The sequence below is a fragment of the Symphalangus syndactylus genome, chromosome 2, assembly GCF_028878055.3.
Source record: "Symphalangus syndactylus isolate Jambi chromosome 2, NHGRI_mSymSyn1-v2.1_pri, whole genome shotgun sequence".
Lineage (NCBI taxonomy): Eukaryota > Metazoa > Chordata > Mammalia > Primates > Hylobatidae > Symphalangus > Symphalangus syndactylus.
Genome location: NC_072424.2, coordinates 46,416,593 through 46,431,380, shown reverse-complemented (window position 1 = coordinate 46,431,380; position 14,788 = coordinate 46,416,593). Strand labels below are relative to the sequence as shown.

The 14,788-nt window shown below is 42.5% G+C and overlaps 1 protein-coding gene across 11 annotated transcripts in view; it reads right to left on the bottom strand.

Moving 5' to 3' along the window:
* The window catches only part of CPEB3 (cytoplasmic polyadenylation element binding protein 3), a 249,785-nt gene that overhangs the window by 193,676 nt on the left and 41,321 nt on the right, over window positions 1–14,788 (bottom strand). For 6 of the 11 annotated variants that reach the window (XM_063629959.1, XM_055255505.2, XM_055255549.2 and 3 more), the window contains exon 2: window positions 2,544–3,565. In XM_063629959.1, coding sequence (XP_063486029.1) covers window positions 2,544–3,554 — 1,011 coding nt within the window. In that variant the 5' untranslated portion in view covers window positions 3,555–3,565. Of the gene's footprint in view, window positions 1–2,543; window positions 3,566–3,788; window positions 3,964–4,312; window positions 5,319–6,402; window positions 6,584–14,788 lie in introns of those variants that run through there. The other 5 variants (XM_055255521.2, XM_063629956.1, XM_063629958.1 and 2 more) reach the window with 3 other exon arrangements.

Here is a 14,788-nt window from a genome sequence, read left to right as displayed (position 1 = left end):
CATGTAAGTAAAGCTACTCAAAATCTATTGTGTTGGCAGAAACTGGCAAAAAAGAAGCAGTGCAGGGTAGAATGGGTTTCTTTAAAAATTTTAACATACATTAGAGTAGATCACTGTAGAAAGACTCTTTTATTAATAGCTCAAAAATCTGTTAAATAAAAAATAAAGTTGGTATTCTATAAAATAAACTCTGATTTAAATAAAATCACATTTGCCAGAATAAATATTTTGAAAAAGTCATCAAAACCACTTAAGATATTTTCTTCCTTTTTTAGAAAAATTATTTCAATAAATGCACATACACAAAATTCTGCACACAAGACTCAGGTGTTCTTTGTTTCTAAGACAAACTTGGTACAGTTATCAACAGAAACCAAGTCTAATATCCCAGCCAAAGCACAACCAACCTCCTCCTCTGATCCTAAAATTGCTCCAAAACCCTAAGTTTTGTTTTATGAAAAAGAAATGAGACATAATGTATATGTAATTCTTCCTGAGGCCAAATAAATAATGCTCAATTTTCAATCAAATCTGTCCTCCTACAAATCTTTTGGCCATTTTTGCCAATCCAATAGCATCACCAGGGATGGAAAGATGAGACTAAACTCAATCCAGTCCATTTGGCTCTTATTAGCATCATTGGTGAATGGTTTGCTGAGTAACAACTGGCAATCCCTATACTACTCGTCAATATCAGGTTTGAGGAAACTATGTGGATTTAATCGCTCCCTAATCCCCATGCCAAGAGATAATTCACCAATAGCTAGTTGTATTCAGAGTCAACTCCCAGAAAAAGATAACAAGATCTGTCTACATTATCAGCTCCCAAAACTCCCTATAAGATTTTAGGTTATCCTCTAAGACTGAACTCAGGTACGGAGCATGAGAATAAAGAGAGGGAATGTTAGAAAAAGAGGGCCTTTCCTACCAAATTCAGCCTCCCTGCTCTACCCCCTCCAAAAATAAGCACATAAATTCCAGAAAGCAAATTCCTCCTTTTCTCTATGAAATGAATCCCATCTTGCAACATCTCAATTTATTAAAATAAACAAACTTTAGAATGGGAAAAAATATAACTTAATATTGAAATCTTCCATTCCTGAAGGATCCTTGTGAAAATTCCTTGTGAAGATCCTCTCTCGTCAAAGTTAAAAATCATTACTCCAGCCTAGAGAGTCATGTCCTTCTCAATAACCTCATCTCTTCCTTCATGAATGGGAGCCACTCCAAACATCTGTAATGTAAAGAGATGAAGGCTGCATCTGCACCTAACACTATACCTCTCTCCAACTGTCAGCTCTACCAAGCACTCCTCAAAGGATTTTGCTTCATTTCCTTGACCATCCAAATTGGGTCTTGTTGGAGGCCTTCCCCTCTCCTGTTTTTCTTTAACTGAGCCTAGAAGCTTACAGCCAAATCAACTTCTAAGTGAAGGATAAGTGTTTGCCTGGGAGCAAAAGCCGCCTGTGAACACACACCTGCACTACGCCTTGACCAACCCAAGATGCCCAGGACACTGCCAACTGCTATGGCTGTGGACTAGATCAGAAAGCAAGAACAGAAATAAGGACACTCTTCATTTCAACCTTTTTGTCTAGGGCATTTCCTGAGTTTTTCATTGGCATTTAACACCAAGATACAGGACTCATTTTTCATTAAAGTTGCAAGACTTTCACTTTGCCCAGTTTCAAATGATGTAATTGATCTGTATTGTCTTCTTAACCCAACTGGTGAAGGACACTGCAGCTTTAAATATTTCAGTGCTGGCTAGCAAATAGACTCCATTGCAATATGGCTCTGAAGGTCACGTCCTATGTCTCTTACCTCTGAAAAAAAAAAATCCTTCTTCTAGGTAACATGGAGAGGGTTGCCCTTAGAATTTCCACTCTTCCACCTCCTTCCCTTACACAGTTGTGAGTGTTTATTGGAATCTCACACTCATAATTTTCCCAGCAGGGGCAATATGCTGATTGTTATTAATGATTCTAGCACCTTAGCGAGACATAAACACATGTGTTCACATTAGTTTAACTGAGCATATGCAACCGTCTGAAATAGCACCACTCAAGGGTTGTTAACCTCTTTAAGAGTAAAGCCAGGGTGGTTTGGGTGTGGACGGCTTGCAGGCGGCACCCTGAGCTCAGGATTGCATAACCTGAAATGTGTAGCTACTCAAAATGATAGGAATCTCAGCCTACTCATCCTGGGACTATGCCGGCACCTTGCCACACACTTGCAGCTTTCCTTGTCAAAGAAAGTCAAAATAAGAGGTACAAACACCATGAAGGAGAAAATAAACTAAAAGAAAAAGGCTTCTTCTACCCTGAAGGGACGAATACGATTCCTCCAGTAATCACAATGTTCTCCCAACCTCATCCTCCGAGAATGGAACAGCCCTAAAGAACTGGAGGCTTCGGAAGGGGAAAGAGGAGCTGGACATTGCTGCCCTTTTTAAATATAAGCGGGTGGACGATTAAAAGTCAGAGAAGGGGCAAAAGCAGTGGGGCAGGGGGAAGGAGTGTGCAGGTACAGCAGAGCATTACCTGAAATGGCAACAGATTGTTACCATTATCGGTCCGGAAAGCGTTATCCTCCATCCAGGACTTGGAAGTGAGGGGGGCCGCGCGAGGGAACTTGGGCGGCGCGATCACGTTGCTGGAGAAGGGCTTTTTTAGCGGCGAGATGGGGTTGAGCGGGGAAGGCACCCCGACACCCACACCCACGCCCACACCGACCGCCCGGCGAGGGTCCCGGCCCGCCTGCAGGCCGCCCCAGGGGTTGGACGGTGCGCTCCAGGCTGCATTCACGCTTTGGTGCGTGTTCCAGCTGGACGAGGCCGACGAGGCGGCGGCTGCGGCAGCAGCGGCTGCAACCGCCGAAGACGAGGACGGCTTGCTGGTCATGATGGGCTGGTGGCCGTACGCCGCGGCGGCGCTCCTCTGCGCGTAGGGCGCCTGGCTGGGGCTGGCGGGTGAGCGGCGCTGCTGCGGGGGCTGCGCCTGCGGGGGCTGCGCTGGCTGTGCCGGCTGCGGCGCGGGCGCAGGCGGCGGCGGCTGCTGGTGGTGCTGGGTCTGCGCCAGGCCAATCTGCGGGGAGAAAGTGCCTCCGAAGACTGGGTTGACATGGTGCGGGAAGTTCTGGAAGAGCATGGTCCCGTTGACTGGGGTGATCCCCTGGAAGAAGCTGTCCTCTACCGCGTTGGTGGTGCCCGTGGACCAGGTGCTGCCGAAGGACGGCGACAGCGACGCGCCCGGTGCCGCGGGCTCCTGAGGCGGCGGCGGCTGCTGAGGGGGCTGATGGAAACTCAAGCCTGGCAGGAGCGGTGATTCCATCTGCATCTTATCCGGGCCGTTGGGGGCCGGGGGGGCAGCGGCTGGGCTGAGGGCCGGCACTGCGCTGTTTTCCTCCGGCTTGGGGGTCTCTGAGGAGAGGGGCGTGGACGGGGCTTCGGATACGCTGGACTCAGGTTGGGGCTGCTGCTGCTGCTGCCGCTGCTGCTGCTGCTGGGGCTGGGGCTGGGTTTTGCTTTTGTCCATCAGTAAATCATCCTGCATGGTTTGCGCAGCTGAAACGGGAAAAAAGAGAGACGCGTTATTGTCAATGTGATCATGAATGTCCCTCGCTGAAGCGGGCGGGTGTTTCACTTGCGAAAATCCATCGCCACCGCTACTAGCCAATTGCAATGCAAATCCATAATCTCCCATTTAGAAGAACAGGTCGGGCTGTTGGGTGGGGGGTAGGGAAGGTGTCGAGCAAGGTCTCTAAAAATACTGTGAGAGCGTCTTCACCCTTTCAGATGTCTTGGTTCCTTTTCTGTATTAGTGAGAAATGTGCTTATAAGACAGAAAGACAGCAATTTCGCCACGTCTCTTTTCCCTTCACCGGAACTCAGAGCGTTCGCCCTGCAAAGAGAAACTGATTCTGGTTCCTGTTTTTTCCCAAGCACCACCCTCCCCCAGTTATTTGCATACGTCAATAAATACTGCTGCGTCCTTCAGCAAGGTTAAAAAGACACCGCACACAAGACCCTTTCTTCTCCCTTCCCCAGCTGGAACACTTTTTAAAAAAACAAAACAAAACAAAACAAAAAACCCAGTATTAGCCCTCTTGATTAGCAAACTGCCTTCTTGCGTTGGTAATTGTTTCATTTAGCTGCAGCGAACCACGAGGGAGGAAATCCTTGGCATTTGTTAGAAGGACTCAGCTGCACAATCATTCTCTGGCCTCCCAGTAGCTGCAGCTACTCCATTTTGCTAGGAGACAGTTAAAAAAAAAAAAAAAAAAAAACGTTTTTAAAGAAGTAAAAACCTACTGAAACGTTTGGAAGTGCTTGTTTCTTGTTACTCTAAGGATTATGGTTTTTCTGCTTATTCCCCAATTTTCTTGTCTCCAATTCTGCCGCACAAGAGATTTCTTGGCATCTCAGTGCTTCAGGTCTCAACAAGAGCCTAAGAATTTCTCTGCAGAGTGGAGAAATGCTTCTGGTTGGATTTAAGGTCAGAGAGAGAGTGCGCGCGAGCGAGCGAGCGAGCGAGCGAGCGCCTGTGAGATAGGGTGGGGGTGGGGCTTTAAAAAAACCCTCAGAGATTTAAGTAGACAGTCAAGATAATTCTGGGGTTGCCAGATTTTCAATTTTGAATCCTCCTGCTGCTGTCTTGGTCACAAGACTTTGGCAAATTTAGAATCCATTCTCTTATCACTAGTATTAGCAGCGAAACACTATGGTTTGAAGACCCTGAACTACCATATGCTAGCAAAAGTGTTAAAAATAGAGGAGTACAAAGTCCCAAATTTTCATACATTGTAATTATAGTGCATTGCCATCACTGCTTCATTTAGCCATATAAGGAGTGTATGGTATTTTCCATCTCACAGAGAAGGGCTATATTCACCTCTACCGTACAGCCTGTTTTCTTATTCAAGGATGAAAATTACTAATCACTCAAAACCCGGAGATTGCCATACATGTAGTTAGCTTGTCCTTAGAACATGTTAATTGCTTTAAATATATAAATATTACAGTGCTGAGACCCTAAAAACAAATATTTTGAAATGTTAAAGGGGCATATGACCAAACATATAATTATTTTTAGATGATGATTCAGTACAATTGCAACAAAGTTATTAATAAATTTAATGCAGTTAATTAACCCAGATACTTGGAGAGAATCTTTCTCAGAACACTTGTGAAAAGGCATTCAGATACACACAGAAGCTCTGCCTCTAGACATCCTCATGATAATAATTATTGTTAAAATCAATGTATCAGAAAATGAAAATATTAACTATTATGCAAAATATATCAGACAAGAAATGGGATTAAAAGTAGTTCTATTATTTTATTAAAGACTATCATTAAAATGGTTCATTAGTATCTTTTATTTCAAAGTTTCATACACAAAATAGTAGTAGGCTAAAGGAAATGCTTTGCAGCCACCTTGCTCTCCCTTCTATTCCTCATTCCCCTGCCTTTCCTCCCTTCAACCCCCCCAGGGAAAAAAACCCAACTCAATATAATATACAACACAGATTGCTGGCTACTACCAATAAAATCTATGTAAGATTGCTTTTATGTTCCTCAGTTCCCTTGGTCTAAAACAATGGCTTTGATCAGTATTGCAAAATACAATACAAAGAGGCAAATGAAGCTTTGATTTAGACAGCACAAAGTTCTATTGCTGCCAAAGAAGATGGTCATAGAAAAAGACATTTTCATACTTTGTTTAAACAGTGCTGCAGTAAACCATTATAATCTGAGATTTGAGTCACTTCCAGTGAGCTAGAATTGTCTTTATAATAGCCATATCATCATGGCTGAAATAGGCATTTGATTATAATTTTAATATCACTCTGCTTTTCCGGTTGCTTGTATCAGTGCTTGTTGTTAATGCCTTCAGTTTAAACTACATGCTCTTCATGGAAAAATTAATGCTGCACCTCAGCAAAAAAGCCAAAAAGTAAGCTGGACTCAGAATATTTTATAGTAGCTGTAATCAATGTTAATATATTCACTGAATTTTAAAAATTTTATACCAGGAACAACCATTTCTCTTCTCAACACTCCTTAAAAATATAAATTTCGCTTTCTGCATAAATTCACTCTGTCAAGGTCAAGACCCACCTTTAATAAATAAGACCTTTTCAAACAAAAGGTAAGCAATAGATTAACATAAAATTTACAAAGGTAGTAGTCAACGTCTCTCAGCAACTGCCTGTATAGTTTGTTTTGTGTTCTTGGGGTTGTTTTTTGTTTTTTGGGTTTTTTTGTTTTTGTTTTTGTTTTTTCTTATTTACAGCAAAGTGAGAAACAGATACCTCCTTCCCCTCCCCCACCACACACAATAGATATTCTTTTACATGCAATAACCCAATTTCAAGTAACAAAATCTTAGTAGCAGTTACCTTTGAGTGTCCAGTTTTTAAGAATCGATAAAATTTAAAAGTATACAGTATTTATTTTCTTCTTTCAGGTTGATTATGTGACCGCTCTGGCAAAAGCACTTTGACAACTGTAAGATGAGAGGGCATGCGCACACAGGGAACTGTGGGGGCTGAAGTCCTTCACAAGGTACTCGGTCTGACTTCAGCACGTTCAGCCGGGAAAGGAGGAAGTCTCACAAACACAGATTCTGAGGGGAAAAGGTTGTGTCCTGATTACATTATATCCTCCTAACCAATCTAAATCACGAGTTGTTGAAATAAAAGGGAGAAAAATAAACTGGTTTGTCAACTTGCCATAGGAAGCCAGGATAAAGGGAAACTGAATTGTAGTACTCAGAATAAATAAACCAAGCAGAGCTACCTTAAGTGGTTAGAATGGTAATGACTGGGTAGCCAGCAATAGGAATCCTACTAGAAAGAGACTGTGGTGGAGAGGAATAGGCAAGGGAGGGGGAACTACTGGAGAATGTTAGATACTTAAAATCTTACCATACTTAAACACTTAAATAATTTTTTTAAATTTTTCAGCAGAGATGGCATAAAAGAATCACTTTTAGTATAGAATAAAAAACACCTTAATATTAAATGTGATATCAACCTTGGAGGTCAGGTAAAAATAGATTTTAGTCATAAATTTTTGACACCCACCAGATTTCTTGTATTTTAGTTTTCAATGCAGGAACAAATCACTTATTTTAAGATTATACCTGATAAGCTCTGAACCAACTCACCTCCTTATTTTTACTTGTCAAAATAAAAGTTTACCTTGCATTATTCATACAAAGGATTACTCAAATAAAATTCAACTCCTATACTAAAATAATATTTGGTGAAATATTTAAAAACAATTGTGTATGTTGCCGGGCAGGGTGGCTCATGCCTGTAATCCCAGTGCTTTGGGAGGCCGAGGAGGGCGGATCACCTGAGGTCAGGAGCCCGAGACAAGCCTGGCTCACATGGTGAAACCCCATCTCTACTAAAAATACAAAAATTAGCTGAGCATGGTGGCGGGAGCCTGTAATCCCAGCTACTCGGGAGGCTGAGGCAGAAGAATCGCTTGAACCTGGAAGGTAGAGGTTGCAGTGAGCTGAGATCAGGCCACTGCACTCCAGCCTGGCTGACAGAGTAAGATAAGACTCTGTCTCAAAAAAATAATAATAACAATTGTATATGTTTAGTGTTACACTGCATAAGACAATGACTTCTTTCTTTAAGACAAACAGTAGATACAGTTTTCTTTTCTTTTTTTTGAGATGGAGTCTCTCTGTTGCCTAGGCTGGAGTACAGTGGTGCGATCTCAGCTCACTGCAACCTCTGCCTCCTGGGTTCAAGCAATTCTCCTGCCTCAGCCTCCCAAGTAGCTGGGATTACAGGCGCGTGTCACCACGCCCAGCTAATTTTTTGTATTTTTAGTAGAAAACGGGCTTTCACTGTGTTAGCCAGGATGGTCTCAATCTCCTGACCTTGTGATCCACCCACCTCTGCCTCCCAAAGTGCTGCGATTACAGGCATAAGCCACCACTCCTGGTCCAGTTTTCTATTAAAAACTTTTTTTTGGTATGGTTTTTCCTATTTTAACCTCATGATTCCAAGGCTGGAATCTCACAACATATTAAAATCAACTGCTATTATCTATAGCTTCTGAGAGCAATAGTTCAAGAACCGGTTTGTTCACGTAGGCAGAAGATATTTCTTGTGGGATTTGGTTCAGTGCCACTCACCCAAGGGGTTAGCAATAAATGTCAGTTGATGACTATGCTGATTGAACTTGTAACTGAAAATGTCATCATTTAAAATTGTCTTAATTTTCTATTTCCCTTCTTCACCAATCAGAACTGAAGTATTACCAGAAACCACTGATTTGCAGCATATTGTAATCTTTGTTTCTAGTTATTTCTTAAAACAAACAAAAACCTAAGAAAAGAGTCTTTTTTTTTTTTTTTTTTGAGACTGAGTCTCGCTCTGTCACCCAGGCTGGAGTGCAGTGGTGTGATTTCGGCTCACTGCAACTTCCACCTCCCAGGTTCAAGTGATTCTCCTGCCTCAGCCTCTTGAGTAGCTGGGATTACAGGCGCATGCCACCATGCCCAGCTATTTTTGTATTTTTAGTAGAGACAGGGTTTCACGACAGTGGTCAGGCTGGTCTCAAACTCCTGACCTCGTGATCTGCCCACCTCGGCCTCCCAAAGTGATGGGATTACAGACATGAGCCACCGTGCCTGGCCAAGAATCTATTTTTTGACCCCCTAAGATTCTAGCCTAAGTCTGCAAGAAAAGAATCATTTTGAATGAATCCACCAAAAGATCTATGTAAAACAACTAAATATTTACTTATTCCTACTGTGATGTGACCTTAGCTTATATTTCCCATTTTTTCTTTTCCTCTAGCCTCCTAAAGAAAGCTCCACTTTTGCCTAGGTGCTGTAGTCACTATTTGGATTCCAAAATTTGCAAGGATCAACTCGAGGTTAATTTTATTCCTGAAGACTTTGCTAACCTACCAAACTTTTGCCACATTTTCAAGTACTCTAACTAAAATAAAATAGCCGGGCACGGTGGCTCATGCCTGTAATCCCAGCATTTTGGGAGGCCGAGGCGGGTGGATCACCTGAGTTCAGGAGTTTGAAACCAGCCTGACCAACACGGTGAAACCCCGTCTCTACTAAAACTATAAAAAATTACCCAGATATGGTGACAGGCGCCTGTAATCCCATCTACTCGGGAGGCTGAGGCAGGAGAATCAGTAAAACCTGGGAGGTGGGGGTTGCAGTGAGCTGAGACTGCACCATTGCACTCCAGCCTGGGAGACAGGGCAAGACTCCATCTCAAAAATAAATAAAATAGGCCGGGCACGGTGGCTCAAGCTTGTAATCCCAGCCCTTTGGGAGGCTGAGGCAGGCAGATCACGAGGTCAGGAGATCGAGACCATCCTGGCTAACACGGTGAAACCCCATCTCTACTAAAAATACAAAAAATTAGTTGGGCATGGTGGCGGGCGCCTTTAGTCCTGGCTACTCGGGAGGCTGAGGCAGGAGAATGGCGTGAACCCGGAAGGTGGAGCTTGTAGTGAGCCAAGATCGCGCCACTGCACTCCAGCCTGGGCGACAGAGCGAGACTCCGTCTCAAAAACAAAAACAAATAAATAAAATTAAATAAAAATACCCTTCATAACGTCTTTATAGCTTTAAGAAATGGATTTTCAAGTACTCTAAAATAAAATAATCCTTCCTAACATCCTTACAGCTTTAAGAAATAGATTTTTTAAATTATTTGAAATTAGGATGTCAACTTTTTTTTTTTTTTGAGACGGAGTCTCACTCTGTCGCCCAGGCTGGAGTGCAGTGGCACAATCTCGGGCTCACTGCAACCTCCGCCTCCTGGGTCCAAGCGTTTCTCCTGCCTCAGCCTCCCAAGTAGCTGGGGTTTCAGGCACCCACCACCACGCCCGGCTAACTTTTTATATTTTTAGTAGAAACGGGGCTTCACCATGTTAGCCAGGAGTGTCTTGATCTCCTGACCTCATGATCCACCCGCCTCAGCCTCCTAAAGTGCTGGGATTACAGGCGTAAGCCACCGTGCCCGGCCTAGGATGTCAACTTTTAATCAGTAACATAGAAATTTTTAAGTTATTCCTTTCAAAGTTATGACTTGAAATGGTTTCTCTGGGCATTTATTAATCTACCTGACTCCAAGTGCAGGTCTATTAATATGCACAACGGACAAAAATAAACTTTGGCTCTAATCCTTGTTAAACCATAATTAACACTGCCCATACTTAATGGGATTGTATTGTATTGAAAAATAAACTAATCTCTGCTTTTTTTTTTCCCCTAAAATGAGCCTCAAATCTAAAAAGAAAATGACTCGAACATAAGCACCAAGGTATAAATACGTACGAAGAAAAGAAAAAATTATCAGAGAACCCTCAACAAGAACAAAGCCCTTTTCTACTGAAATGTTGTTTTTTTACTTAACCATAAAAGAGGTACCTTCTTTATTTTTTTAATTTTTTTTTTTTTGAGACAGAGTCTTGCTGTGTCGCCCAAGCTGGAGTGCAGTGGCACGACCTCAGCTAACTGCAACCTCCACCTCCCAGGTTCAAGCAATTCTCCTGCCTCAGCGTCTTGAGTAGTTGGGACTCCAGGCACGCACCACCAAGCCTAATTATTTTATTTTATTTTATTTTATTTTATTTTATTTTATTTTATTATTTGTTTTGAGACGGAGTTTCGCTCTTGTTGCCCAGGCTGGAGTGCAGTGGCGTGATCTCAGCTCACCATGACCTTTGCCTCCCGGGTTCAAGCGATTCTCCTGCCTCAGCCTCCTGAGTAGCTGGGATTACAGGCATGTGCCACCACGCCCGGCTAATTTTGTATTTTTAGTAGACATGGGGTTTCTCCATGTTGGTCAGGCTGGTGTCGAGCTCCCGACCTCAGGTGATCCACCCACCTTGGCCTCCCAAAGTTCTGGGATTACAGGCTAATTTTTATATTTTAAGTAGAGACGGGGTTTCACCTTGTTCGCCAGGCTGGTCTCGAACTCTCGACCTCAAGAGATCCGCCTGCCTCGGCTTCCCAAAGGCTGGGATTACAGGTGTGAGCCAACGCACCTAGCCAAAAAAGAGGCACTTTCTAAAATTTTATCTTCAGATCACAGAACTTCACCATAAACCACTGCCCCCCATCCTTTTTTTTGTTTTTGTTTTTGTTCTTCTTTGAGACAGAGTCTTGCTCTGTCACCTACGCTGGAGTGCAGTGGCGTGATCTTGGCTCAATGCAACCTCTGCCTCACAGCATAAACCCCTTTCAAGTAGCCATTAAAGGCCATAAAAATACTTCGCAGAGTTAACTCACTGAGATATATAGTTATTCCTCGGTATCTTGTGGGCTTAGTTCCAAACCCCCTACCCCACCAAATATCAAAATCCATGGATGCTCAAGTAAGTTCCTTATATAAAATGGCACAGTATTTGCATATAACCTATGCACATCCATCTGTATACTTTAAATAATCTCTAGGTTACTTATAATACCTAATACAATGTAAGTGTTACGTAAATAGTTGTTATACTATATTGTTTAGGGAATAATGACAAAAAAAGTTTGTATGTGTTCAGTACAAATGCAAGCATTCACTTTTTTTTCCAAATATTTTTGACCTGTGGTTGTTTGAATCAAAGAATATGTGGATATGGAACCCACAGATAAGAAAGGACAAGTGTACATGGGTCAAATACATCATTTTGAGCTTCCTTCCTTCTTTTCCTTCCCTACTTACATCCCTAGCACAATGCTTATATGTCCTGGGTAGTTGGTAGGTGCACTATACATGCTTGCTGAATATACGGATAAATGGATGGATGAATAAAGCATAGTTTTTATATTACTTAAAACAGCCAGGTTCAAGTAAGTATTAAATTCATTTAGAAGAGCAATTAATTTTCCCTCAGCTGCAAGGATGGGAAGGGGAGTGGTATAAAATAGAAAACCACTTTGGCTTTTAAGATGTTCAGTAGTATGTAGACTATTTGATTATCACCATGAAATAACAGACACAAGGATGGGAAGGGGAGTGGTATAAAATAGGAAACCACTTTGGCTTTTATGATGTTCAGTAGTATGTAGACTATTTGATTATCATCACGAAATAACAGACACACACCCCGCCCTTCCACAGAAATTGTTTCTCCAAGATTATAATAGACACCCTGAGCTAAGTCCAATGGATGTTTGTCGGTCTATCTAGCTTGGCCTTGCAACAACATTGACATAACTGACCACACTTTCTGGATATACAGTCATGCATAGCATTAACAATATTTCAGTCAAACCACATACACAATGGTGGTCCCAAAGATTATAATGAAGCTGAAAAATTCCAATCACCTCCTCACTTTGTAGCTGTCAATGTCATAGTGCAAAAGCATCACTCATGTATTTGTTGTGATACTGGTGTAAACAAAGCCACTGTGCTGCCAGTTTTATAAAATTATAGCACATAAGGCCAGGCGTGGTGGCTCACGCCTGTAATTCTAGCACTTTGGGAGGCCGAGGCAGGCGGATCACGAGGTCAGGAGATTGAGACCATCCTGGCCAACATGGTGAGACCCCATCTCTACTAAAAATACAAAAAAATTAGCTGGGCATGGTGGCACGTGCCTGTAGTCCCAGCTACTTGGGAGGCTGAGGCAGGAGAATCTCTTGAACCCTGAAGGCGGAGGTTGCAGTGAGCTAAGATCATGCCACTGCACTCCAGTCTGGTGACAGAGCGAGACTCTGTCTCAAAAAAAAAAAAAAAAAATTACAGCACATAAAATTATGTACAGTACAAAATACTTGATAATTATAATAAATTACTATTATTGGTTCATGTATTTACTTTTTACCATTATTTTACAGTGTACTCTTTAGTAGAAAGGTGGTGCATGCCTATAATCCCAACTACTCGGGAGGCTGAGGCAGGAGAATCACTTGTTGGGAGGTGGAGGTTGCAGTGAGCTGAGACCACGCAATTGCACTCCAGCCTCGGCAACAGAGTGAGACTCTTTCTCAAAAATAAAAATAAAAAATAAAAAAGTAAAAAAAATTAGAAATTTTAAGAGTTGAAAAACGTTTATAGAATAAGGGTATAAAAAATATTTTTGGGCCAGGTGCGGTGGCTCATGCCTGTATTCCCAGCACTTCGGGAGGCCAAAGCAGGCAGATTACTTGAGGTCAGGAGTTTGAGACCAGCCTTGGTCAACATGGTGAAACTCTGTCTCTACTAAAAATACAAAAAAAAATAGCTGGGCGTGGTGGCAGGCACCTGTAGTCCCAGCTACTTTGGAGGCTGAGGCAGGAGAATCGCTTGAACTCGGGAGGCAGAGGTTGCAGTGAGCCCAGATCACACCACTGCACTCCAGCCTGGACAACAGAGTGAGACTCCATCTCCAATATGTATATATATATATAATATAGCTATACAATGTATTTTTATTTTAAGCTGTTATTACAAGTGTCAAATTTTTTTTTCTTTTGAGACGGAGTCTTGCTCTGTTGCCCAGGCTAGAGTGCAGTGGCGTGATCTCAGCTCACTGCCAGCTCAGCCTCCTGGGTTCACGCCATTCTCCTGCCTCAGCCTCCCAAGTAGCTGGGACTACAGGGGCACTCCACCACACCCGGCTAATTTTTTGTATTTTTAGTAGAGACGGGGTTTCACCATGTTAGCCAGGATGGTCTCCATCTCCTGACCTTGTGATCCGCCCACCTCAGCCTCCCAAAGTGCTGGGATTTACAGGCGTGAGCCACTGCGCCTGGCCAATTTTAAAAAAAAAATTTTTTTAAGTTTAAAAAGTTAAAAGATTGCAATAAGCTAAGGTCAATTTTCTTGAAGGGGGGGTCAATTTATTATTGAAGAAAAGTTCTTTTTATAAATTTAGTGTGGCCTAAGTTTATAAAGTCTACAGTAGTATATAGTAAAATCCTATGCCTTCACATTCATTTACTGCTCACTCACTGACTCACACCAGAACAACTTCCATTCCTGCAAGCTCAATTCATGGTAAGTGCCCTGTACATGTGTACCTTTATATATATATATATATTTATCTTTTATACCTTTTTTTGTTTGTTTTGAGACAGAGTCTCACTCTGTTGCCCAGGCTGGAGTTCAGTGGCACAATCGCGGTTCACTGCAACCTCTGCCTCTCAGGTTCAAGCAATTCTCATGCCTCAGCCTCCCAAGTAGCTGGGACTACAGGCGCCTGCCACCACACACACAGTTAATTTTTTTTTTTTTTTGTATTTTTAGTAGAGACGGAGTTTCGCTATGTTGCCCAGGCTGGTCTTGAACTCCTGAGCTCAGGCAATCCGCCCACCTCAGTCTCCCAAAGTGCTAGGATTACAGGCATGAGCCACCATGCCCAGCCTATACTGTATTTTTACTGTACCCTTCTGAAGTTTAGATATACAAATACCTACCATTGTGTTACAACTGCCTACAACATTCTGTAGGGTAACATGCTGTACAGGTTTGTAAGCTAGAAGCAAAAGGCTGTACTATACAGCCTACGTGGGTAGTAGGCTATACCATCTAGGTTTGTGTAAGTACACTTTATGACAACTGACACAACAACAAAATCACCTAACGATGCATTTCTCAGAAAGTATCCCCTTTGTTGGCAAGCAACACATGACTGTACCTTCTTCCCTTTTCCTCCTTCCTTCATGCTGTCCTTTCTTAGTTTTCTAACATGTGGGATTGTACGCTCTCTCTCTCTCTGTCTTCTTTGCTAACTGACTTTAAATATTGAGTTCCTCCGGACTTCATCCCAGGCCCTCTTCTCATCCTATATGAGTTGCTTTCCCAA